At 40.7% G+C, this 24,627-nt stretch overlaps 1 protein-coding gene across 9 annotated transcripts in view; it reads left to right on the top strand.

Moving 5' to 3' along the window:
* The window catches only part of ACOX3 (acyl-CoA oxidase 3, pristanoyl), a 61,236-nt gene extending 38,553 nt beyond the window's left edge, over positions 1 to 22,683 (top strand). For 5 of the 9 annotated variants that reach the window (XM_037898143.2, XM_037898142.2, XM_043544717.1 and 2 more), the window contains 9 exons: positions 304 to 426; positions 1,586 to 1,706; positions 3,604 to 3,726; positions 4,575 to 4,688; positions 10,451 to 10,566; positions 13,723 to 13,897; positions 14,706 to 14,773; positions 15,546 to 15,632; positions 20,783 to 22,683. In XM_037898143.2, coding sequence (XP_037754071.1) covers positions 304 to 426; positions 1,586 to 1,706; positions 3,604 to 3,726; positions 4,575 to 4,688; positions 10,451 to 10,566; positions 13,723 to 13,897; positions 14,706 to 14,773; positions 15,546 to 15,632; positions 20,783 to 20,902 — 1,047 coding nt within the window. In that variant the 3' untranslated portion in view covers positions 20,903 to 22,683. Of the gene's footprint in view, positions 1 to 303; positions 427 to 1,585; positions 1,707 to 3,603; positions 3,727 to 4,574; positions 4,689 to 10,450; positions 10,567 to 11,017; positions 11,565 to 13,722; positions 13,898 to 14,705; positions 14,774 to 15,545; positions 15,633 to 19,963; positions 20,036 to 20,782 lie in introns of those variants that run through there. The other 4 variants (XM_037898144.2, XM_037898145.1, XR_005225234.2 and 1 more) reach the window with 4 other exon arrangements.
* The last annotated feature ends 1,944 nt before the right edge of the window (positions 22,684 to 24,627 follow it).

Genomic DNA, 24,627 nt, shown 5'->3' with positions numbered 1-24,627 from the left:
GATTTGTCCTCATTTGGGATGGGAATTTTTTTTTGAAATCTCAAATTTTTGTGAGACAGGAAAATTGTTTCCCATCCACCTCTAATTACTAATTGAACATAACCACAAACAATATAGTCTGTATTTGGATAGGGTATTTCGGGTGCGGGGCAGATGCTTAATAATTAGAAGATTGAAGTTGAAATATGGTAGTTTTCTAGAAACTGAAAAAATATACCACAGGGGTTCTGAGTATCCTTGGAAAAGCCCCTAATAATATGTATATATCAACCTTCCCTCACACAGATTTAATTTTCATTCCAGCAATGGCGCCTGCTTCCCTTTCTGGCAGCTACATATGCCTTAGACCATTTCTCCAAGTCTTTGTTCATGAACTTCATAGAATTTCACATAGGTCTTCTGATGAAGGATAAGAGTCCAAGACAGGTGAAATGTTTATACATATCCTTTTAATTGCAACTCGGGTTTTCAATGCAGTAAACTTCCAATTGTTAAACCAAGGACCTGTATACACAAGTGGCTCAGAAATGAGGGGACGAGTGGTGAGAAACATTAGTGTTAAAGGCCAGGAAAGCAGGTAACTTTGATCATGGGTTTATGTTCTGATGACTTCAGTGGGATTTAAGCATACGTTCGAGTTCTTTCCTAAACAGAGATATTTCTTCTTGAATAGAGGCCTAAGTAGTTACTGGTCACTGCACCTTCAATGGGCTCTTGCAATATGCACTACTTATACTAAATAATCTATTCCACCTTGTATTTAGTTGTGACACATAGAATACCTTCTCCAGACCTGAAGAAGAGCTCTGTGTAAGATCAAAAGCTTGTCTCTTTCACCAACAGAAGTTGGTCCAATAAAAGATATTACCTCATCCCCCTTGCCTCTCTGCATTCCCTTAATGAAGATTCAGTTTTGGTCAACTGAAATTGACACTGCATGAGATACATGTCAGAGAGTTTCTGTAATAAGCCAGAACAATATCTTTTCAGAGTCAGGCTCAAGTTTGCAGTTCAAGTTAATACATTTGAAAATAATTTAACGTAAAATATTAACATTTATGAAATGTGGGTTAAATGAGCAGTACAATGAATTTCTTGGCAATCTCTGTCAAGGAAATATTTTGATCTCTCTGCACTTTACAGGACCTGACTCTGACCAGCATAAGTGCACTATATAGTTTTTTATAGTCTTTTTGTAAATAGAATTATTTTTGTAATAACTTAAGGTGGAATTCACCCCTGTGTCAAGGTCTGCACAGTGACTGTTTATCATTTCATTCTCACTTAAACCCTCAGGCTTTGTGCAGGCCAAGTTAAATGGTGTAGGCCTTGCACCCCAGTTAGTGTGTCTCCTTTTGTGACCAGTCCATAGAGGATGTGGGTCTGTATACAGCTCACAGCTAGAGAGCCTGGCTCTCTTTTGTTCAAGAGATATTCATGTTTTTAGTATTTGATTCAATCCCTGGTCTTGGTCAAGACTGTGGCAGTCGCATGGATGAATTTCACCCTTAGCTTTTTGGGTGTACTCTTGAACTTGTTTTGTTTAAAAAACATTATTTACCATGAGCTTATTTTTTTTACAAAGGCTGAAATTGGACGTGAGATTCATGCCTTGTCTACTGGTGGTAAACCACTGGCCTCCTGGACTGCCCAGCAAGCGGCACAGGAATGTCGAGAAGCTTGTGGAGGACATGGTTACCTGGCCAGTAAGTTACACATTCCTGAATAGATACAGTCAAAGATTGTTTGCACACATTTCTGTCACAGTTTTTTGTTGAGTACAGGGGTATGTATCAGTGGCAGAAAGTTTTCAAAAGAGCTTTGGCCCCATCTTCCTTTTTACATATTGTGATGGTGTCCCCAGGGTACAACCTGGAGCTGTCGGACCGCTATGCCCCCTTAACCCTCCAGCCTGGGCGGTCTCTCACAATGCTATGCCAGTGACAAACCGCCATCCCCGCCAGGTGCTATTATCACTCAGCCATCAGCGTGTGGAGACTCACACCCAGCAATCACCCCAGCCTTGCACCCCAGCAATCTGCTCAAAACTCCGTTGGATAGTGCAGGCTCATTAATTAGTTTGTCACTCCAACAAAGGGACATGCAACAGTCCTTTTAAACCATTGCTGAGATTTCCCAGGCACTTTAATCAAAACCACACAGTTTTAAATAAAATATAAAACAGTTTTATTAACTACAGAATGATAAATTTTAAACGATTATAAGTAGCAGACAGAGATCGAAGTTGGTTACATAGGAAATAAAAATAGAAACGCAGTCTAAATTCTAACTTTAACAGACTATGGCCATGTCTATACTAGCATTTATGTTGGCAAAACTTTTGTCGCTCAGGGGTGTGAAAAAAATATCCCCTTGAGCGACATACGTGTTGCTGGCATAAGTGCTCATGCGCACAGCGCTGTGTCACCAGGAGACCCTCTCCTGCCAAAGTAGCTGCCACCACTCATTGAACTGGTTTTATTATGTCGACGGGAGAGCTCTCTCTTGTCAGCATAACGCAGCTACACAAGTGCTCTTTCAGCCACACAGCTATACCAGTACCGCTGTGCCACTGTAAGTTTGTAAGTGTAGACATGGCCTAAGCAAGATCTGAATCAAAAAGCTCTTCTCACCCTAACAGGTGTTACAGGCAGCTCACAGTCCTTAATACACAGGCTAGATTCCCTTCCCAGCCTGGGACCAATCTCCCCGGTTCAAACTCTTTGTCTTCCAGATGCTCTCCCAGGTGTTGAGATGGGGGAGGAGAGAGGCCAAGTGATGATGTCACTGTTCCTCTTTTATACTTGCTTCCAGCTGCTAGAAAGATACTTGCTGTGAGGTGGGGGTTAGGTAGCCCTCACTGCATACGTGCCCTCTCCAAGAAGCCTCTGGAAGAGTGGATTCTTCTTGATGGGCCATCAACGCCTATCTGGCCAGTGATAGTTGCTCCTTTGTTGCTACTGAAAGGCTAGCTGTGGGCATTCCCCACTTCACAACATATTTCAGTAACACATACAGAGCAGTACTTCATAACGTCACATATAATGACAGCACATACAATTCAACAGGATGTTAATGTTCAACAGATCAAAACTTTTTAAATGATAGCTCACAAGGCATTCTTTGTACAGAACATATCATAATCATATCCCAGTGGTGAAGATGGGGGTTCCAGGGTGCTACTTTGAGGTACAGTGTCACACACATCCAATTTGCAGATGCAAAATCTGCACCCACAAAATGAATTTCAGGTGCGAAGTGGAGTATTTGCACTGGCCATCAGGCAGTTACAACTATCCAGACTGCCCTTGCAATTCATATAAAGGAGGAGAAATACAGATGCAGATTTTGCACATGCAGATTGCCCTCATAAAATGGATGTCATGCTTCTGAAAATTTGCTCCCATGTATTTAGGTTTGTAAACAAAGGGTAACTTTTCAGCGACATCTGTTGATAAGAATAATGATATTGTATTGGAAACTGATTCCAATTTCTTATTTTTTTTTAATCACAGAATAATTGTTTCCAAGTTCTTTTGACCCATGTTTCTATAATGATTGAGTTACATTACGAATTAAAATTTGTGACTTTTCTTTTAAAAGTGAATCGTCTAGGTGATATTCGAAATGACAATGACCCAAACTGCACATATGAAGGAGACAATAACGTTCTGCTTCAGCAAACCAGCAACTACTTACTGAGCTGGGTGAACGCTAAACACCAAGGTTAGCATGTCATACTATATCTTGTTTTAGATTTAGTGGTGGTTTGGTAACAAGATTAGGAGATAATTTCATAATGACAGAATTTATTTAATCATTATTTATAGATCATAAATAACGTGCTAGGTACCTTCATAAACAAGTGTCTTGATCTCTCTCTCTATATTTCTATTGCATCAATCTCCACAGTATCTGGACCTTGTTGTAACTAGTTGTATTCCATGTTGTAAGTAGGTAGTTTTGAAAAATTAACATGATAAAAGAAATGTAGGGCTTGGTGCTGTATCTGCTAGGGATTCAAACTCCCAAGTCCACTGGAAGTCATTAGAAGCTTTCTGCACAGAGAGGGGGGGCTCTGTGGTCCTTGAAAAATAATATAAAGGCTATCTATCTCCTACCACCCTTATACGCATTAAATAGCATCTGAATCCGTGTCATTCATTCCAAATGAACTCTGGTGCTAGGCACTGAGAGTACAGGTTGCAGAATGTTTAGCCGAACTGAATAATTATTATTAAAGCCTTTTGTTGTTTTCTGGATAAAAGATCACGGGACAAATTGCTGGCAAAGATTCTGGCCAAGATCTTCCAGGTGTGGAAAACCCATTCATGGGTATTGAATCTACAATCTCCACTCCACTGGGAGCTTGCAACCAGCCAGGTCAGCTCCTCAGCACTTATTCACCTCTCCTTATTCGGCTGAATCCCCACTAGGCAGTAATAAGCTAAATATTTTGGCATTTCTGCACCTGGCCTATCAAGAAAGAGTAAACCTAGCCCTAGGATAGTGTTTTACCTCAAAATAGTCTGACACCGACTTTGTAACTAATCAATTCATCATTGGTATTCCAGATAAAGCTCCTATTGCATCCCCTCTTGGAACACTAAATTTTTTGGAAGACTACAATCTTATTCTTGGCCAGAAATTCACAGCCTCTAGTGTTGAAGACTGCATGGACTCCTCAGGTAGCCATTTTCTATTTTCTCGATACAAATAGTTATTTTCATTCTGTCCCTTCCACCCGGCCAGCTGATTTTTCTTCTCTCTCTTTGTCCGCTCTGTATTCTTCCACCATCTTTTGTAAGCAGACAGCTTACCTATAAGCATTAGAGATTGAGTGATGCTTCCAAACTCACAGTATTCAAGGGAGCTCAAACTACGGCACATCCTTTTAGACACAACATCCTGCATCGTGGTAGGGGGTTAGACTAGATGGCCCTTGTGGTCCCTTCTAACCCTATGATTCTATGATCCCTAATAAGCAATGTTTTTCCTCTGGTATTTATTATGATATGTGTAGAGCCTTGACTGCAAGAGAACTGGGATGGGTAAACTAATTCAGATTAAAATGTGAATTAACTTGATCTGCTGGGTGTTTTTATTCCTACTTTTGCACAGCTCTTCACCTTTTGGTTTCATTCCAAAGCAGACACACTAAAAACAGGTGCTATTCTTGAGCTACTTGTAACCTGAGTGGCCGTGAGAAGTGCTACGTCCTTTCAGCCTGCTTTCTAGACAGCAAAAGGAATCAGACAGAGCTGGTTTAAAATTTTCAAATTTTTGATGATTTTTTTGGCAAAAATATTTGCTGTTTTTCAGCCAACTTATAGAGTTGGTATTTTTCAAAAATGTAAAGATCCTATAAAAAAAATGTACAAAGTTTTCTGTATTATTCATCCAGCTCTAGATCTGATAAGCTGACAGCTGAACATTTGAATTCTCACCTGATCCAGTGCTTTTTTCAGGTCAACCATCACTTCTTATAATATATTCTCCATCAAATTGCATTTTACTATTTATTTATGTTGTGTGATGCAAACTGCAATTTACTAGGGACCAAATTTTCATTTCTTAATATGTCTCATTGGCACACAATGTGCAAATTGAATTCTAGCATGAAATTGCTAGACACAATGGTTTCATGCAATATTGGCTTGCATGTATTCTTCAAGTAAAATGTTATTCTTGTTCCTCTAAAGTTGTATTTGTTGGTAGCTGTCCTCCACTATTGTATTGTTTTTAGGAGAGGCCATGTCTACACCACAGAGTTAAGTCGACTTAAGTTACATCGATTATCATAAACTGCTATAATTACATCGCCTGTGCATGTTCATACAATGCTCCTTGTATGAACATGCACAGGCTCAGCAGAGTGCGTCCACAGTTGGTGTTCTAGCACCGACAGAGAGAGCAGTGCACTGTGGGTAGCTATCCCACTGTGCAAATCATCACCTTCTCCTGCTAAGAATTCTGGGAGTTTTCTCCATCCCAAAATTCCAAAGTCTTCCAGCTGCATTTCAGGACATTTTTCAACTGCCTCTATAAACTTTGCACCTGCTATCTCTGCCTGAAAGCATGGATCCTGCACTGCTCACCAGTCTAGTGATAAGTGTTATGAACGGCTGATCTTGCAGTATTTCATGAGCTGTTGTGTGCCATGGAAAGAAACAATTCAAGACTGATGTTGGTATTCACGGAACAGCTGCACACGGTGGATTGTTGCTACTGGGCTCGGGAAACAAGCACTGAGTGGTGGGATCAGATTGTGATGGAAATATGGGATGACGAGCAGTGGCTGCAGAACTTTCATGTGCGTAAAGCCACCTTCCTTCAACTCTGTGCAGAGCTCATACCCGCCCTACAGCACAAGGACTACAAAATGAGAGCTGCCCTTACTTTTCCTCATTCACCTCCTTATCTGACAGTGTGTAGGAGCTGGCCCTCAAGAGCACATCTGCAGAAACAAAAGAAACAATACACAGAGTCAGTATTGTGATTTCACTCATAGTCTTGAATCATAAAAGCATAAAAGTTACATACGCCTCTTTCTCACTTTTCCTTGGCAAGCATGGCCAGAGCGCTAATCATGGTGAGCTTGATCCGAGGGTTTGACCCAAGGGATCACTGCAAGCACCTAGTAACAGTATTCTGAAAAAAAGAGAACTAGATAACTAAGCTAAGGGAGCACTTGCAAGGCAAGCGAGACAGTTCCAACGGCCGCCACATATGGTAAGAAAGAACTGAAGGGGGGTTGGGTCGGCAGGGTCATATATTGAGCACCATGAGGGCGCCACCCCAGGGGGCTCCCCAGCCAACCTGATGGGAGCTGCTAAGGGAAAAAGTTTCCAACGACTGTGCACGCGGCATGCGCACACACCTGATTGGAATGGATGTGAACAACACATCTTGAAGAACGACAGTTACAAGAAGGTGGGTAACCGTTTTATCTCTATGGAGGATTCCCAGGAGATCCCAGTGTGCATTAACAAACTGTTTTGCAAGACCTCCACTGCATGGCTGCACAGGAAAATGTGAAGCAGATGCAAACAGTACCTAGTGTTGTTAATTTCAATCCCTTCTCCCACATGCACCATGTAGCAAAATAAAAGACACCTCTACCTTATGCAACCATGCACTATCAAAGTAAAATGAGTACTCACCAGAGCTCCCATCTCCTGCTTCAAGCATACCAGAGCCGGACTGCTGGAACAGGCTAGACCACTCCGGAGTCAGAGGTCCTGGCTCGCCACGCCACCAGACGAGCCTGTCGCCTGCCCCACATTCTCCTTCAACTCAACCTCCTCAGGCCTGACCCACTGGCTGCTGCCTCCAGTCCCCCCGAAGTATCCATGGGGCTCTTGGCGGGGAAGGTGGGGTCACTGCTGAGGATGGTGTGCAGCTCCTTGTAGAAGCAGCATGTTTTTGGTGCCACACCAGAGCAACGGTTGGCCTCCCGTGCCTTCTGGTATGCCTGCCTTATCTCCGCACGGCACTGCTACATGTCCCTTTTTTGCCCCTTTTCATCCATGCCACAAGCAATCTGCTCATAGGTGTCAACATTCCTATGGCTGGATTGGCGCTACAACTGCACATCCTCCTCTCCCCACAGACCCAACAGATCCAGCAACTTCCATTGTACTCCACACGGGAGCCTGTTTGCTGTGGAAAGCCGGCATGGGAAGATGCGATGTGGGCTGTCCACTCCGAGCAAACAAGAAGTGGAATTTCAAACATACTCAGGACTTTAAAGTGGGAGGAGTGCATGCCTGAGTACCTTTGCAGAGTAGAAACTGCTCACCAGAGTGGTCATGATGGGCATTGTGGGACACCTCCCAGAGACCACTGAGGGTAACATAAACAAGTGCAGTGTCTACACTGACACCGTGTCACTGTAACTTTGTCGCAAAAAGCTCTGTGTCTCTCGTCGAGGTGGTTTTATTCTTTTGGCGTTGCAGGAGAGTTAAATCGGTGGGAGGAACATTGTTGCGTGTACACCTCCGCTGTTTTGTCTATGAAACCTGACTTTTGTTGACAAAACTGTGTAGTGTAGACATGGCCAGAGACTCTTATGAGGGCCAGATCTCCATTTGATGTAATTAGGTTGGGGCCTTGAAATAGCTTTATAAGGAAAATGCATGTGAGTTAGAACAGTGTAGAGCAGGGCAACATTTTGAATAGTACAGTAGGCACAGACAAAGTATGTCACGGTGTAGTAATCGTCTTTAGTTTGGTTGGAAAAAATGGAGAAACAGTGAGAAAAAAACTTCAGCAGTTGTCTTAGTTTTCTCTGCTATAATCAAATTAAGAAAGACGGTACATGCCATTCCCACGATTTTATTGCTGCTATTTACCCAAACTGGCCCCTAGGGGGAAATTAGAGGGAATTAGATCTATATGAGGATTTAAGACAAAAGTCAGTCTATGAAACTGAGAACTTATTGTGGGTAGAAATTTAACCTTAATTTATAGATGTCATTAACAGGCAATCTGCTTATTTCCTGGAATCCAAATAACTGCTTCAGTGCTCAGCTAATTGAATGAAGAAATCCTGGGATTACTGAAGTCTCAGTAATGATGCAGAGCTCCAAGTGAGATAATGCCTCAATAGTTATGACAAAAACTTAACATCTGATTAGCTTCAAAATGCAAAGGCTTAGAAGAAAGACTTGCTGAAATAAATGTTTGCTTTGTCTTTGTGGTAAATCTCAAGCTTGTGACATGCTGGACAGCACAAACTAATAACTAAGCACATTTTTGTCTCCTCAGTTAATACCTACTGAAGCAGCCAAATCACAGTTGAAAAAAAAAACACTAAATCTGTTCATCTGTATTAATTTTCTATTAGAAGTAATTTAATAGCACTGGACTAAGTCTCTGACTAGGATTTAGGCCACCAGGATTTAGCCAAGAATCATAGAGATGTAGAGCTGGAAGGGACCTTGAGAGGTTATCTAGTCAGCCCCCCACCATACTGAGGTAGGACCAAGTGTACCTACACCATTCCTAACAGGTGTATTTCTAACCTGTTCTTAAAAGCCTCCAATGACAGGGATTCCACTACCTCCCTTGGTAACTTATTCCAGTACTTAACTATCCTTATAGTCAAAAAGTGTTTCCTGATATCTAACCTAAATCTCCCTTGCTACAGATTAAGCCAATTACTACTTGTCCTACCTTCCTTCACTGGACATGGAGAACAATTGATCACCATCCTCTTTATAATAGTCCTTAATATATTTGAAGACTGTTATAAAGTGCCCCCTTGGCCTTCTTTTTCTCAACACTAAACATGCCCATAACATGCTCTGTAATACCTGCTTCCCTAATAATCCCAGAGTGCTTAAAAAATTTAACAATCTGATATGCAGTGGTTACTTCACTTGTCACTTAAATGCAGCCCCATCTGGGTGGAACATGGCAACAGTTTAATGGCATGTACCATCACTCCACAACGTTTGAGGGCTCAACCCACAAGTTGTTGGCTATCCTCAATGCAAGGAGATACACAGTACCTTTCAGGATTGATCTTTAGAAAAGGAAGAGAAAATACCTTACGTGATTGAACCTGTAGGGAGGCAGAATATAAATAATAAACTGAGAATTTGACTCTGTTACAGGAAACAACCCATTCTTGTGAAAAGTGTCATGGGACATTTAATGAATGCACGTGGCCAAGACCTTGTTTATTCTTATTTCAAAGACTATGGTCAGGATTCTTTTTGCCCCAGTCAGGCACTTCAAAGTTGCAGTTTTGTGGCAGTGGGTTGCCAGCAGAGCATTCCCCTAGCAAAGGGAAACTCTCCAGTGGTCACAAGCTGGTGGAGGTGGCATAGCTCCTCCTGTGAAAGCTGCCCACACCCATCTCCAGGATGCTGGAGGAAAAGGCTGAAAGCAGGGAAGGGTCATGGCGGAGTGGAGCTTTGTTATGCCTGCCCTCCACTCTCATAAGTCATTCAGGGACCTTACCTCAGAGGGATAAGTTAGAGCAGCTCCTTATGCTAGGGTCAGGTTGCAGAGGAATGGGGGTCACAGCTGACTCCCTGAAACCTTCCCTGTGCTCTGCAATTAGCAGAACTTGTCCACAAGGGAGAATCTACCCCAGCATCTCCAGCAACACAGTGTCCCCTACGACCATGCTGGTGCCTTGGTTAACTGTCAGCTCAGAGAAAGGAGAATCATTTGCGGCAGTGCTTAGGTGGCCCTCAGAGGTTCTTGTCCAGGGAATAACACTGCCCAACACTGTTCGGCTGAATATTTGTGATGCGATGGCTGCAGGAGATTTTTATTGATTTATGTAAGCCTCCTATAGGAATCCAGTGTCCATCCCACATAACATGAGTTTAGAATAAAGTCGATTCTGTTTGTGATTACTAGCAATGGGAGCATCAACATGCAATATTTCAGTTTTCCTCTCTTTCCCACATGGAAAATTTCTTCTGTCTTGCAGTTCCGTTAGCTGCATATAAATGGCTGGTTTGTTACCTGCTCCGAGAAAGTGTCCTTAAATTGAGCCACGAGAAACGGTCTGGGAGTAGTGATTTTGAAGCAAGAAACAACAGCCAGGTAACACTTTATTCAGAGTCCTACCTTATTTACTGTCTATTTTCCTCCAAGTTTGCCAGATCTTGTTTGCTGTATCCTTCTGTCATTCATAAAGCAGCAAATCATAGTAACTAATAAAAATGTATTCCCATTCATGTGCGTTGTATTAAACAGTATTAAAGGAGGACAATTATGATCAGTAAAATCTTTCAGAAAATAGTTTCCTTCAGAACCATGCAGACATAGTTGTGTAATAAATTCAAATTAATCTTAATTTTAAACTCCTCTTTTGAACATTATATCTACTACTGTTAAATCCACTACCATTCCTAATTAGTACATCTACATCTGCTTATTATGCTGCGCTTGTGGCCAAATACGTACTGTAGGAAAGAATCCTGCTCTGGCAGGTAGATGGACTAGATGACCTAATAGGTCTTTTCCGTCTCTAATGTCTATAATTCAAATGCAGAGCCCTCATGAAAGATACCAGACTGAGAGTACTGGAAACTGAAAAGGAAACATTGACAGTCATGCTACGAGTGGATCCACTGTCCCCTAACAAGATTTTAACAGCCAAGGAGGGCATGGCTCCAAATCACAGCTTGCAGCACTTCCCCATCCATCTCTGTCCTCAGTGAGCAAAACTGGCTGGAACCCAAAGCACAGAATTCTTGGCATTTGTCACTCCTGAGGGGGATCTGCTGCTCTGAAGGCGGCCAATCTTACCAACCTTACCTGCAAAGTACTTTGAAAACTTGCAACAAGAAACGCTCAACTCTGTATCCAAGTAGAGAAGACCTGGCTTCACGCAGGCATCCACCACCCAGGATAGCTCTGCTGGTTGGGACTTTGCAAAGGCTATGGTAGAAGTAACCACCATCAGAGCCTTCATCAGAGCAACAGTTTAGAATAAGAGAGAAATGTCTACTTTACTGGGTCAGTATCAGAGCAACAACATGTCCCCTGGCTGGCACTTACTACTCACAGCAGCATAAATACAACTACGATTGCATCTGGTACGGCCCATTACCCAATGACTACACCCCTTTGGGAATGTCGTGCATAGCCAAGTGTGTTAAGAAGCTGAGCAATATAGAGGTGCCCTGCCCTGCTTCTTCCTTATATTCATTAGGCCCTCTTCCCTTCCTACAATGCTTGTGCAGCACAGGGGAGGATTTTTCTCGTAAATAATGACAGGTTTCAGAGTAACAGCCGTGTTAGTCTGTATTTGCAAAAAGAAAAGGAGTACTTGTGGCACCTTAGAGACTAACCAATTTATTTGAGCATAAGCTTTCGTGAGCTACAGCTCACTTCATCGGATGCATACTGTAGCTCACGAAAGCTTATGCTCAAATAAATTGGTTAGTCTCTAAGGTGCCACAAGTACTCCTTTTCTTTTTGTAAATAATGTGCATTAAATACATCTGAAAATTATTAGCATGCTGGAGCTTTGGAGACCTTTGCAGAATTGATTTTAAAACATCAGGCCATGAAGAAGCACTTTCTGTCAACCCCTTGGCAGAGAAATGATGTAGTGTTCAGTCATGCTGCAGGAGATCTGGGACAGATTCCTGGCCTATACCTGGGCTGTTATGAGTTGAGAGTTCACTGAAGACATCCCAGGGTAGCAGGGGAGGGAGTGCTTTGTATCACTCATCTGTGATGTCTCATTCTGGTTGAACAGGATTAACAGGCTCAGAAGGGAGTCCTGTCCATTTGTTCTCAGCCACAAGGTTAATGGGGAAAATGCAGGACTACAAGACTGGGTTTATAAAGTAGGAAGAAGTGGGGGGAGGAGGGAACTCATTCTCAGGGCTCCAACAGGGATACTGTGAGAGACATTTGATTGTGACTAGAGAATTGGTCTAATCATGAAATTCTGATCTAAATTCAGGTCCAGCCATTGAGGGTGAAAAAAATCTCTCTGCCCTCCCAAAGTTTATGGGTGTTCAGATGTGTTTTTTGTGGTTCAAGCTTATCTCTGGTTGTGACACTGATCAAGGGTGCTATCAAAGAACTATACAAAGAAAGTGGAATTATTTGGAAGAGGTCTTTGGTTTTTTAAATATCCCATCTTTTGCAGTGATTTAAAAGAAACCCAACCAACTGTGATTTACTGAACATAGAACAAACCCAACAAGTTGATTAATACAAAATTAATGCCTGTATGAAACAATTGAGAGCAGTGTAACAAACTGTTATAACACAAACAGCTTCCTATTCAGCTCTCGATTCACTCTCATATACATATTCATTCATATAACATCCTCTTTCAAATTTAAATGGTATTCCAGTTCAAGTGGATATGTAAAGGCTACCAAATCTTCCTATGCAAATACTCAGACCCTATATTTTTATCCCGTGTATTAAAAATATTGTAAGAGTTAGTGATTTTTTTTTTTACCTTGCTAATAAGGTAAGAGCAAAGGGTTAGTTGTGTCATTCTTTCAAACAACATTAGAGTCAATGGGGACTAGTAAGCACTATGTCCAATAGTGTTTATAGGATCAGACCCTTCCTTTTCCGCTAATTTAGTGGAAAATTCTATCCCTGCTACAGAATTCCATAAGATTGTTCAAAAACATTTATTGAAAGGAGAGCAGTCTCTATTCAGTACTATAGATTTTATAATCATTTCCATAGAACCCTACTGGTATCATTCATATTAATTTCTATAGCATTTTCTGTTCGGGCTTAATGGGCATTAACAAGATCTTGGACCTGATTCTCAACTGTGTTCCACCTTATGTAGTCATTTACACCTGTACAAAGTGGGTATGAAATGCTTCCAGATCAGAACGGTAGCATATTATACATCAGTTTTGCCCTGCCGTTTGTACAAGGGGTACAAGTGACTGTACGAGTTGGGAGGTGGTGGAGAATTAGGAACCTTATTTCCAGTTGCAGTAGATATGTCCACTGCGTTTCTGAAAAACCTAATTGTCCCTAGCCAAACAGACATTTGAAATGCACACTTTGAAAGCACTTCCTTAGGCACACACTTCCCAGAGAGTCTTGTTTATTTGTTAAAACTTGAGCTGGTTTGTCAACTGGTGTAAATCGGCATAACGCCATTAACTTCAATGTTGCTATGCCATTTTATAGCAGCTGAGGATCTGGCCCTTGTGTGTTTTGTTTGTCAGCATGTTATTTAATCCTTTTCTATTTCTTAAGGTATACTACTGTCGTTCATTAGCCATCGCTTTTATCGAGCAAACAGTCTTACAAAGGTATCACGAATACACTCATGATCCCGACACACCATCTGCACTCCAGCCTGTGCTAAAGCATCTTAGTGCTCTGTATGGACTGTGGTCTTTAAGTAAACACATGGCCGTGCTCTACCAAGGTGAGATCAAATCTATCTTCAGTGTGGATCACTTTTTAAACAGCCCTAATTGTAACCTTCATTTTTTCTATATAGCGCATTGCACTTGGCAGGGAGAAAGTGAATCTTGACTGGAGTGTATGATAGAACATTTAGTTATTGCCGGTGTAATGCAACTTTACAGGGTAGGCTGTCAGAAGCAGGGATTTAACTCTGGATCTAAAAGAGTCAGACTCTATTAGCTAAGCTAAAAGCCTCAGCTCTGTTAGCACAAGGGCTGTAGTGAACTTATACACCTCTGTGAGATCCAGCCCCTGGGGTAGGGATGATATATAGCCATACTGCAAGTGCGTCTTTGTCTACCCGGCCCTGCAGTTCAGACTCTGGGGGAGTGAACTGTAGTGCACACTAGCATGCTGTGCTGTAACTGTCCCATGTGGACATTTGCTGGTGCAAACTAAAAAGAACTTAGTTCGCATTAACATAGTTCTCTTTCAAACAGGACTATGTTACTGTCAACTAGGTACCTTTTAGTTCATGCCCACAGCATCCACATAGGACAGTTACAGTGCAGCACCCTAGTGCATGCTCTAATTCACACACCCTGGGACCGTAGACAAGCCTTGTGACTTACACATGTAAAAGGCTCCAGGTGCCTGAGGGAGCGAGTTTTTAAAGTCTACCTCTTGAGTGAGAGAGTCATCACAACTCTCACAAGTTTCATCTTCATAAATACCAAACAGATTTATAAAACCATGCCATTGGTAAAAGGAATATAGCAACATAATCTTAGCTTCACCATTTAATTTCATTGTAAATATATTTGCAGGTGGATATGTTTCAGGTGAACAGCCTGGTCGATTCATACGGCATGCTATTCTGGAGCTTTGTTCCAAGGTAAGTCTCTAATATCATTTTGGTGTGGATGGACAGCAACACAACATGCTAGTAACAGAAGAAAGACATACCACTTATTCTGCACTTCAAGAGATTACCAGGATGCTATCCTATTTGCAGTTGAATAGCCTGTTTAAAAAGGGGAAGGTTAGTAGCATTGGGTCAAAGCCTGAGTATTCTACAAGGGCTCAGAGAAAGTAATATTTCATATTTTGAGGGGAAATTTTTGGAAGATGATGCTCTGGATTTCATTTGTCATTTGAAGTAATGTGTTTATTGGATGAAATGGGAGGCCAATAAAACACTTGAGAGCAGCAGTGCCGTTCTATTTATTTCATTATCATCTCAGCTCATAAATATTGTCTGTGTTATTTTTTTCTCAACACATAGCTTTTCAAGCTAGCACACATTTTGACCAGGCAAGATATGAATTGTAAAGAAGAAGAATCTGGAAATTGTATGTTAATGAATGAGTTGTGTGTTGATCAGTTTGTATGAACATACACAGTACTGCGTAGGTGAAAATAAAACTTAATGCTTTTAAGGAAAGCATGGAAACCTTCTAAAATAGAGTTGGGTCTTTTTTTTCTTTTTTATTGCTCTGGAAGAAAGACAAAAATAGTGTGAATAGACAGTGTGTTGATAGTGGATCTTTAAAAGTGTAACAACTTAAGTTACCATTGGCTGGTTTCTTGAATCACTGCTTTGTTGTTCGTAGGAACCATAGAAATCTAGAAGAGCTGCCAAATTTATGCTCTTTGTTTTTAAACAGTTGAAAGATGATGCAGTTGCCTTGGTGGATGTCATTGCACCTCCTGACTTCATTCTGAACTCGCCTATTGGCAGAGCTGATGGAGAGGTAAAGAGAAACCTTCCTGTGTTTGTAAAGCTAATAATTAAAAAGGCATTTATGTAACCAGACTAATATTTTAAATTAAGAAGCTTTACAGCTAGAAGAAAAGGGCAGACCCTCAGCTGGTGAAAATTATCATAGCTTCTTTGACTTCAATGGAGCTATGACAATTTGCACTAGCTGAGGATATGCTCCAGTATATGGGGAAGTCACATGCTACTGTTCAGAATGTATTGCTTTGGTAGAACTCTGTGCATACCCTGGATTGAAGAAGCTACTGTACATCCCATAATTCCACAGTGAAAGATCTCTTTTCTAGATATTTAAATATTTGGAGGGCCTCCAACATCCTTCTAACTTTGCCAACCCTTCTGATTCCCAAACTCATTGAGTCGGGTTCTCTGTTACTATCTTCTTGTTCCGTGATGCTTTACCTATGCACATAGACCCCAAAGGTGGTCTGGTCTTTTTTACTTCTCTATCACTTTGTCCAGCATAGTCTAATTTGCCATCTAGTATCACCCTAAAGGTGAAATTCTGGCCCCTTTGAAGTCAATAGCAAAACTCCCATTGATTGTAATTGGGCTAGGTTTTCATCCTAGGTCGTTGTTTTTGTTTAGTTCTGTTGCTGTTTCAAATTATTGTCTCATCAGATGTAATGGCTTTCATTTTACCAGTTGGAATCTTGTGTTTTTATTCCTTGCCCATATTTCTAACTTTTCTAGGAATGATTCCTCTGATCTTACTGGTGCTCACAACACCCTCATTTTAGTGTCACTGTTAATGTAATTTACCCTCTTTTCCTGATTTTTAATGAAAATGTCTAATATGAGAGCAAAGTGGAATTAAAACTTGTTCCAATTAAGAAGCGTTATGGTCATGGCCTACAAACAGAGAAATTACATTGCAACCTTCCAGAAAGATTTAACACTACTTTATTTCTTAAAATCCAGAACCTTAACACACAAGAATCAAAAAACAGAGACACAATGCAGGCTGCTCCCTAAGGGTGTGTCTACACTGCAGGATTCTTTCAGCAGTGTGTAGTGTATGTACATGCAGAGCCCTCCTAGCACAGACATAAATAGCAGTGTAGACCGTGAGACATGGAGTAAGCAAGTAAAAGTATGCCGGAAGGGTGTAGGAATGTACCCGGAGTACATCCACTACATGCTGTCTGCTCACTCATGCCATGACTCTCAGTGTGGAGTCTTGCTGAATCCCAGTGCCAGAGCCTTTTCCCTCTGCAGGAAAAGGCCCCAGCAACTCCCTGACACTGGAGCCCTTCCCTGCCAGAGGGAAAGACTCCAGCAGGGAAAGTCTCTGGCAGCGGGGGAGGCAGCAGAGAAAACGCTGATCCTTTCCCTGCCACCTCCTCCCTGCCAGAGCCTTTCACTGACACATGTAGCTACCCACCGCAGTGTGGCTGCAGCCGTTTAAACTGCAGCGTGTAGCTACACATACACGACATGCTGCCGAAATTGGTGTGTGGTATAAATGGCAGAAATGCACAACTCACCCCACCTTTCTCTAGGCTGGATTGAGACAGCCCTTAGCTTGAAAAGTAACAGGTACACTTATAGACCAGAAATAATAATAACACCACCACCACCACTGTGCTTTACACCATTATTGGGAGGATCTCAAAGTATTTTACAAACATTAACTAACGGAGCCTCAAACCAATTTGGTTTAAAAAAACAGGTCAAGATTTTCAAAAGTGACTGGGGGGTTTGGGTACCCAACCTGGGGCACCTTTCAGAGGCCCTGATTTTGAAGGGGATAGATTCTCATCACTTTCTGAAAATCAGGCCTCTTCAGCGTGTCTCAGGTTGGGCACCCAAAATCACATTTGAAAATCTTGGCCAGAGTGTTTCAGTGTCTGCCTTCATCGTAGTGCCATTCAGTCAATTCTAGCACCACCTAAGCAATACCATTGTGCCGTGGGTCCTGGAAGTGTTGCTCATTTGCAGATATCCCTAGAGGCAGTCTGTTCTTCTCTTTATGCATGTCAGTTTCTTCCTCAGTCCAGTTAAGAGCGAAGGGCTTTGGAAAGTGTCTTTCTGTACAGCTGGATGATTCTTGTAAGATTTCTGTTCTAAAAATTCCTCTTAGTGGATCTTACTAGCCTCTTACATCTGAGGCTGAACAAAACAATATGTACTGTTTTCAGAGAGCTACAGTGAATACACTTGATAGGCACAGCTCACAGAACAGGGTCGTGCAGAGCTGCACTTTCCCTGAAGGAACAGTGAAAAGTATTCAGAATGCCCCCCTTTAGTTCTGTAGTATGCAGCAGAGAGCACCTACTACAATACCCACCCCTTCATGAGGTGCTGCTTTCCTCAGTGTTCCCCTTCCTGGGAGCACAAATGGAACAATCTCTGAGCTCATAAGCAGACACATGGCAATTCTGCCTGGCCTGTATGCAGGCCATGCTAGGGTACAAGAATGTTCTTTGAATATTGGGTCTGATCCATGCTGTACTATATTGACATCGTTCCCTTTGTCACCCATATTGTGTACTTGGGTAAGGGCCGGGTAAAATCTGGCCCTGTATCATGTGGTAGCAAAGCTCCTTTAAAAAGTATTTCATTCCTTCTACAAAAGATCACTCATCTGCCCTGTTATTCCAATAGATGTCTCCATTCCAGGAACCCTAAGTTGCATTTTCAGCTTTATCTTGTGCAGACACCAATTAAAATGTGATTTTAGACACATCATCAAAATGCTGAAGACAGTTTTTGTTCCTCTTCCTTGTTTACTGCTTGAACTATCAAGAACATAAAAATTAATTATCTAAATGAAAGAGCCACCTTCTTCCTAATCAAGCTGTTGCAGCTACCCAAAATGAAAGCAGCAGCTTCTAATTCACTTATTCAATTGCAGGGGAGTCGTTACCAAAGAGGGTCAGACACATGAGAATTAGGAGAAAGAAGGAGGAGGTGGTCATTTTCATGGCACTGAACACAGTCTACCTGTGACTTTGTTAGACTCTTCTAGATGTGGTGGTTTTGGGGTGTGGCCTCCGAAGAATGGGACTCCCCATCAATGGAAGGGTTATTCATGGGGGGAAAGGGCTAAACTCACCCTGTGGCTAAGTGTCAGCAATTGCATGGTCAGAATTTCACACTTGCATGTCTGCTTTTAGGTACTTAAATTCCTATTTGGGCATCTAAATCAGTGGTCTCATTTTCATACAGGTCCTTAAAGTAAAGCCACTTGTCTGGGTGGCTCATAAGGTTAGGGTACTTGGTGGAGTTATACAGATTCTTGCCTTTATTAAAGTTTAGGGGTAAAATTTTCAAAACTGTCTCTGTGACTTAGGAGCCTAAGTCCCACATTCAAAATGGAATTTTCAAAAGTACCTCAGTGCCTAACTCCTATAGGAGTGAAATCCCTTTGTGAAAATCCCACTAAGTGCCTACCTGCATCTTTAGGCACCTAAATACCTTTAAAAATCTGGCCCTAATGCAGTTAGAAGCCTAAATCCCATGGACAGTCAGAGTCCTAGGCTCCCAATTGCCTGCTAAGTTTCCTACAGAATCTGAACATCCAATTAATGTTTTTGAGGAAGTGGTTTAGAGGGAAAAAATTTTAAAAAATGACTAAAACATGAACCACCTACAGAGCGGGAAAGGGAAATTATGGTTCTTAAAATAAGATTAGGGCCACAGCTATGAGTCAGAGAATCCAAAGACAAAATAACTGAAAGCAGAAAATTAGAAAGAAAGGTATCCAAATGACTGTAAATGTGAATGTTAAAATATCCAATAAGAAGCAGAAGAAATTGATGACAGTAAGAATGTGTATTCTGAACAGAGTGTGGATTTAACTGGTTAATAAATTACAGACAGCTTGTATTTCAGAGGTAAAAATAAAGAGAATGAAGAGTAGAAAGACAATGGAAAAAATACAGTACAAATTGCAGGACTGTACAGGCCAGATCATCTGAGTGTAACAGGGAAATGAATTTCATTTGGATAATCAAAGTTCTGTTAAGGTGGGGTTGGTGGGGTCAGGAATCTGCAGTTCTTAAACTATGCAGGAAAGAGGCTTTAGAACTTACTGTGCAGCTTTAGGACTGAATGATTCAAGACTAAAGTTGGAAGACTTGGATGCCCAGTTCCCATCCAAGTCAGCTTTGAAAATCTCAGCCTAAGTGTATAAAGTTTTCGTTAGCTTTTCAGTACTAAATCGAACATTTTGTATGCTGGAGGTCAAACCAACTTTTTTATGGACCCAAGTGTCTCAGCTAACCATAGTCCAGAAAAATCAAAGTTCAAATGTATTAACTATTTTGGAGATTCTTTGACATTTTTATTTAAAACATGTAGGGCCAAAGCCTCAGCTGGTGTAAATCGGTGTCGCACCATGGAAGTCATTGCAGCTATGATGATTGACACCAGGTGAGGATCTGGTCTCCCTCACCTCCTCCCATTTTTTTAGGATGGTATTAAAAAGTTTAAATTAATTGTGAAACTGTCAAATATTTCCAAATAGCAAAAAGTATAACCTGACCAGCGCTCAACAGATCTACACTATTAAAGTGGCCTTTTGCAGAATTTATTTCCCATTTAATGCTTTTAACTGGGCTGTATAAAATAACAAGTTGGGAAAGACTGATGAATTAACAATGTGGTGATGGGAGAGGAATTTCTGATGCTCAAACAGAAAAGTGTTCACATCTGGGAGAAAAATTCTGTAACTTGCCAAAAACATATAGAAAGAAGGGTAAAAACAGAGTATTTTCAGCTATAACTTTCAGAGGCATGGACAGAATGAAACAGCTTCATTTAATCTTTCCTCTGTGAACTGCGTTTTCACTGTTTTTCTTTTGCTTTGTGATTGTTTCATAGCAGTTAGAACGTTAAAAGGCCAGATCCTTACGTGGCACAAATCAGCCTCACTCAGCTAAGTCAAACTGTTAGTCCAGTTTACCCCAGCTGAAGATCTGATCCCAAATTTGTTTTGTTCTTGCTTTCACATAATTATGCACTTTATTTTGTGCTTATTCCTTGTGCTTGTTCTGTATTCCTAGAAATACAGTTGCAATTGCAATTCCATTTCAGTTGGTTTTATTTGAATTGTTTAAACTTTTGTGAAATTTAAATGATTTTCTGCTTATGTTAATCTACATTCTTCTTCTTTTGCAGCTGTATAAAAATCTGTGGACAATAGTCCTTCAAGGCAGCAAGGTGCTGGAGAGACCATCATGGTGGGCAGAATTTTGTGTTAATAAACCCGTTGTCGGCAAGCTGAGGTCGAGGATGTAAATCAAACATTTAAGAGTGGCCCAGACAGAGCAACGATTGAGAACATATTTCAGACACTGAGCGTGAAGGAGCACATATTTTGTTGCAAATGAAGGAGATTTCATACAGAAGATGCCAAGAGGTAGAATGAGTTTGAAATCCGATATGACCCAATCTTAAGGACTGTTGACATAATGGCAAGAACAGTGCAACACATCTGCATGCAGTTCATAGTAATCATGCTAATGTTAATCAGTCGCAGATTAAAAGAAAAAGAAGTCTCATTAAAGTTAATTGCTTCTCACAGCTTCAGTACATATAAAACTAAATATTACTTCCATCAGTGTCCTGAGAGCAAATAGGGTCTAAAAGTCTTGTAATTGCTGGCATGCTACAAAAGTTAAACATGCAAAAAAAGTCTACCTTGAACTATAAACAGACAGGCCAGTTTTACTTTTTCAAGTTTCTGGGGGAGTATTAGCAAAGCAAAGGGGTATTTAGAACCCGGCAGGATTTTCAGTGGAGATAAACTAGGATAGCATCACTGGAATTGAGTAAAAAGAAAAGGAGTACTAGTGGCACCTTAGAGACTAACCAATTTATTTGAGCATAAGCTTTCGTAAGCTACAGCTCAGTTCATCTTATGCTCAAATAAATTGGTTAGTCTCTAAGGTGCCACTAGTCCTCCTTTTCTTTTTGCGAATAGAGATTAACACGGCTGCTACTCTGAAACCTGGAATTGAGTAAGAGAGTCTCTTTGAAGTCCATGAAGCTACTCTACTTTACACTATCTGTTCCACAACGTTTAAAATAGTTGATTGTTCTCTCAATGCAAGAGATGTGATAAATTGATTTCCAGTTTGAGGTTTTGATTAATCCCCTCAAGTTTTGTATCACTGTAGATATCACTAATTCAAAGTTTCTCATTCACTTGTCATTGTTATATTAATTTATGGTAATGTAAATGTAAAATGATTGTATAACCTCGCCAGTAGTTAGAGTGTTTTATTGTTTTCCCTTCTATACAGTGTTAGCTTTTAAGCTCAACAGATCAATTGGTGCAAGTCAACACATGTTGGAGCTGTACCTGCTTCCTTCAGGTCCAAATTTAGTCCAATAATCTGGAAGTGGGTTGTTAAAAATAAACAAAATGATGTCTGTTGCCAGATGTTGTAGACATTTAGTCAGGGACAAGAAAGTAGAATGATAATTACTGCAGCTGAGGGAGAACCATTGTTTGTATATGTTTAGTAAATATTCCCCAAGTAATGAGTAGTTTCCTTTGCAAATGAAGAGGCACTAGTAAGTTTTTGAAGTGCTGAATATTTTATATTTTTAAAATAAAATCTGGAAAGATACTGCCTGCTTTTCTATACTGTATGATTTCCCTGTTACTCTGAACTGATCAAGGACCAAATCCTGCTCACTGTACTCACATGAGCTGTCCTGTTCAGGCCAGGGGGACTATTTGTTAGGAAGGTGTCTAGGATTCAGGGCTTGATCCTGTGCCATTAAAGTCAATGGGAGTTTTGCTATTGACTCTCAGTGGGAGCAGGATCAAACCCCTGGCCCTTAGTGGATTTTTTTTTTTTTTTTAATTGTCACCATTCTGTTCCAGCTCTACACTTATGATTCTGATGAAGTGTTTCTATGCCAGAATTCCAAAGTTTGTAAGTCTTTATAGTGTTATGACTCAAATATTACATAACTGTTATTGTGCTGGTTTTTTGTGTGCAAATATTACTAGAATACATTTAATCAAAGTAAAAAATAAAGTGGTATTTTCAGTTTTTGCCATATGATCAAGTAGTTATATTGCTCCTTCTAAAGTTTCACCAAAATCAGATCGAACTTAGAAGGTGTTTCACTGCTGGAAAAGCCATTGAAAGGGCATTTCATTTTTAACAGTGTGCTCTCGGAGAATCTCAAGGTACATTTTCCAAAGCAGAAACCTTTTAACATTTCAGTTTAGGTTGCTAAGAGCAATTCAAGAGATTAGTTTAAAGTGCCTCGAAGTGAAAACTTCTTATTTTAAGCCCTGCCTGTAGTTCTCATTTTCTTTTTTTCTGTTCTTCATTTTCTCTTTCCAGTTGTGTGGCAAAGGATCCAAGTTCTCTTTTCCCAACTGCTTTTTCTAGCAATATCCTTTCATTTTGGTAGCAGTACACCGAAATTCAGAGTGTCCCAACAGACACTTTCTTCTAGGAACTGGTTTATATAAAATAGAGGTAAACATGGCCAGATTTATTAGAACTCCTCATGCATATCAGAATCGTTTTTCTTTGAATTGCTTTAGCTTATTAATTCTAAGAATATCCAATAGGTGGCATCATCCCATAGACAAAATTTTAACACAGTTCCACTGAAGCAGACGCAGCACTACCATGCTTAAATCCATACACGTGGAAGGCAGGGACTCTTGCAACTGGACTATTTTTGTTTGTATAAATGTTACATTAACTTTAAATATACAGCAGAGGCCCAGTCATGATTAGAATCAAAAGCCTACATTAATGCTGTGTGTTCCTGCTACATCGATGATCAAATATTTGAGTGACCACCAAGGGAATTGTGCATCCCAGTTCTCCCCATTATTGTGACCTGTGTGATTGGTCTCCACAAGAGAAGAGAGGGAGATAATGGGCATGTCAAAGGTATGGCCAGTTAGCACACAGCGCAAATACCCCAACACATGGTCCTATTAATATATTTATTATTAGTATTGTGGTAGCATCCCAATCAGAACTGAGACCCCATCATGCTAAGTTCTGGACAAAGTCACAGGAAGACATAGTCCTTGCTCTGAAGATTTTTTAATTAAATGTGAAACCATAACTAACAGGAGGGAAGAAGTGGGGAAAAATACGGTAACTCGTGTAACCACAGAAATTAACTATAGTATATGCATAACTTGATAGCTGTGGGTCATTTGAGAGATCTGATTTTTCCTTTAAATATCAGCTCTCCCCAAATGAAATATACTGAAATTCAGACTTCTTAACATGAAATACTTTTTTAAAAACCACTAAAGATGGGCACCACTGAAGTACACCCTGTAAACACTTATACATGGAAGTTGATATTTGCTATATCACATCAGTGCACATATGACTTAGGGGAAATTTTCCATTAGCCATATTACAGTTAGTCTTTTAAAATTCACCACTCTGGCCAAAAAAATTAAAAAAGACAAACTAAATAATAGTTCTGTCTTTGTCAGAGACAGACAGTAATTTTGGCCACCACCACCTGGCTCTGCTGCAACAGTCAACTAGCAAACCCTCTTCGCAAAACCATGTTGGTAAGACAAAAATAATAATAAATTTCAAACATGGGTGGAAGGATTATGTGCAAACTGAAAGAATAATGTGCATCGGAAGAAAAAGGTATAGCATACAAAGAGCCTGAGAAATGAATCTCATTTGGAGATTTCATGAAAGGGGAATAAGGATGGGTAAAAAGCTTTAAAAACCCACCTAATCACTTTTCGGAGTATATACAGCATGTACTGGAACCTTGGTTTGTTCAAATATTCATGCAGAGCAGGTTTAGACGACCGGTGCTTGGGGATAGGTGATCAGAGAGGTACATGTGCACAGGCTGTGGGAATAATCAACACCTTCATAAGGGCATGTGACCTATGAAGTTTGGAATCTACCAGTTTGAGTGATCACCTCCCCGCCCCCATGATATACTGCCACAGCAGGGGTAATTAGAGCATTTGAGCTGAAACCTCCTAAAGAGGA

The sequence above is a fragment of the Chelonia mydas genome, chromosome 4 (assembly GCF_015237465.2).
Source record: "Chelonia mydas isolate rCheMyd1 chromosome 4, rCheMyd1.pri.v2, whole genome shotgun sequence".
In the NCBI taxonomy this organism is placed as follows: Eukaryota; Metazoa; Chordata; order Testudines; family Cheloniidae; genus Chelonia; species Chelonia mydas.
Note: the sequence above shows the minus strand (reverse complement) of the source record. Positions and strands in the feature narration are given on the sequence as shown.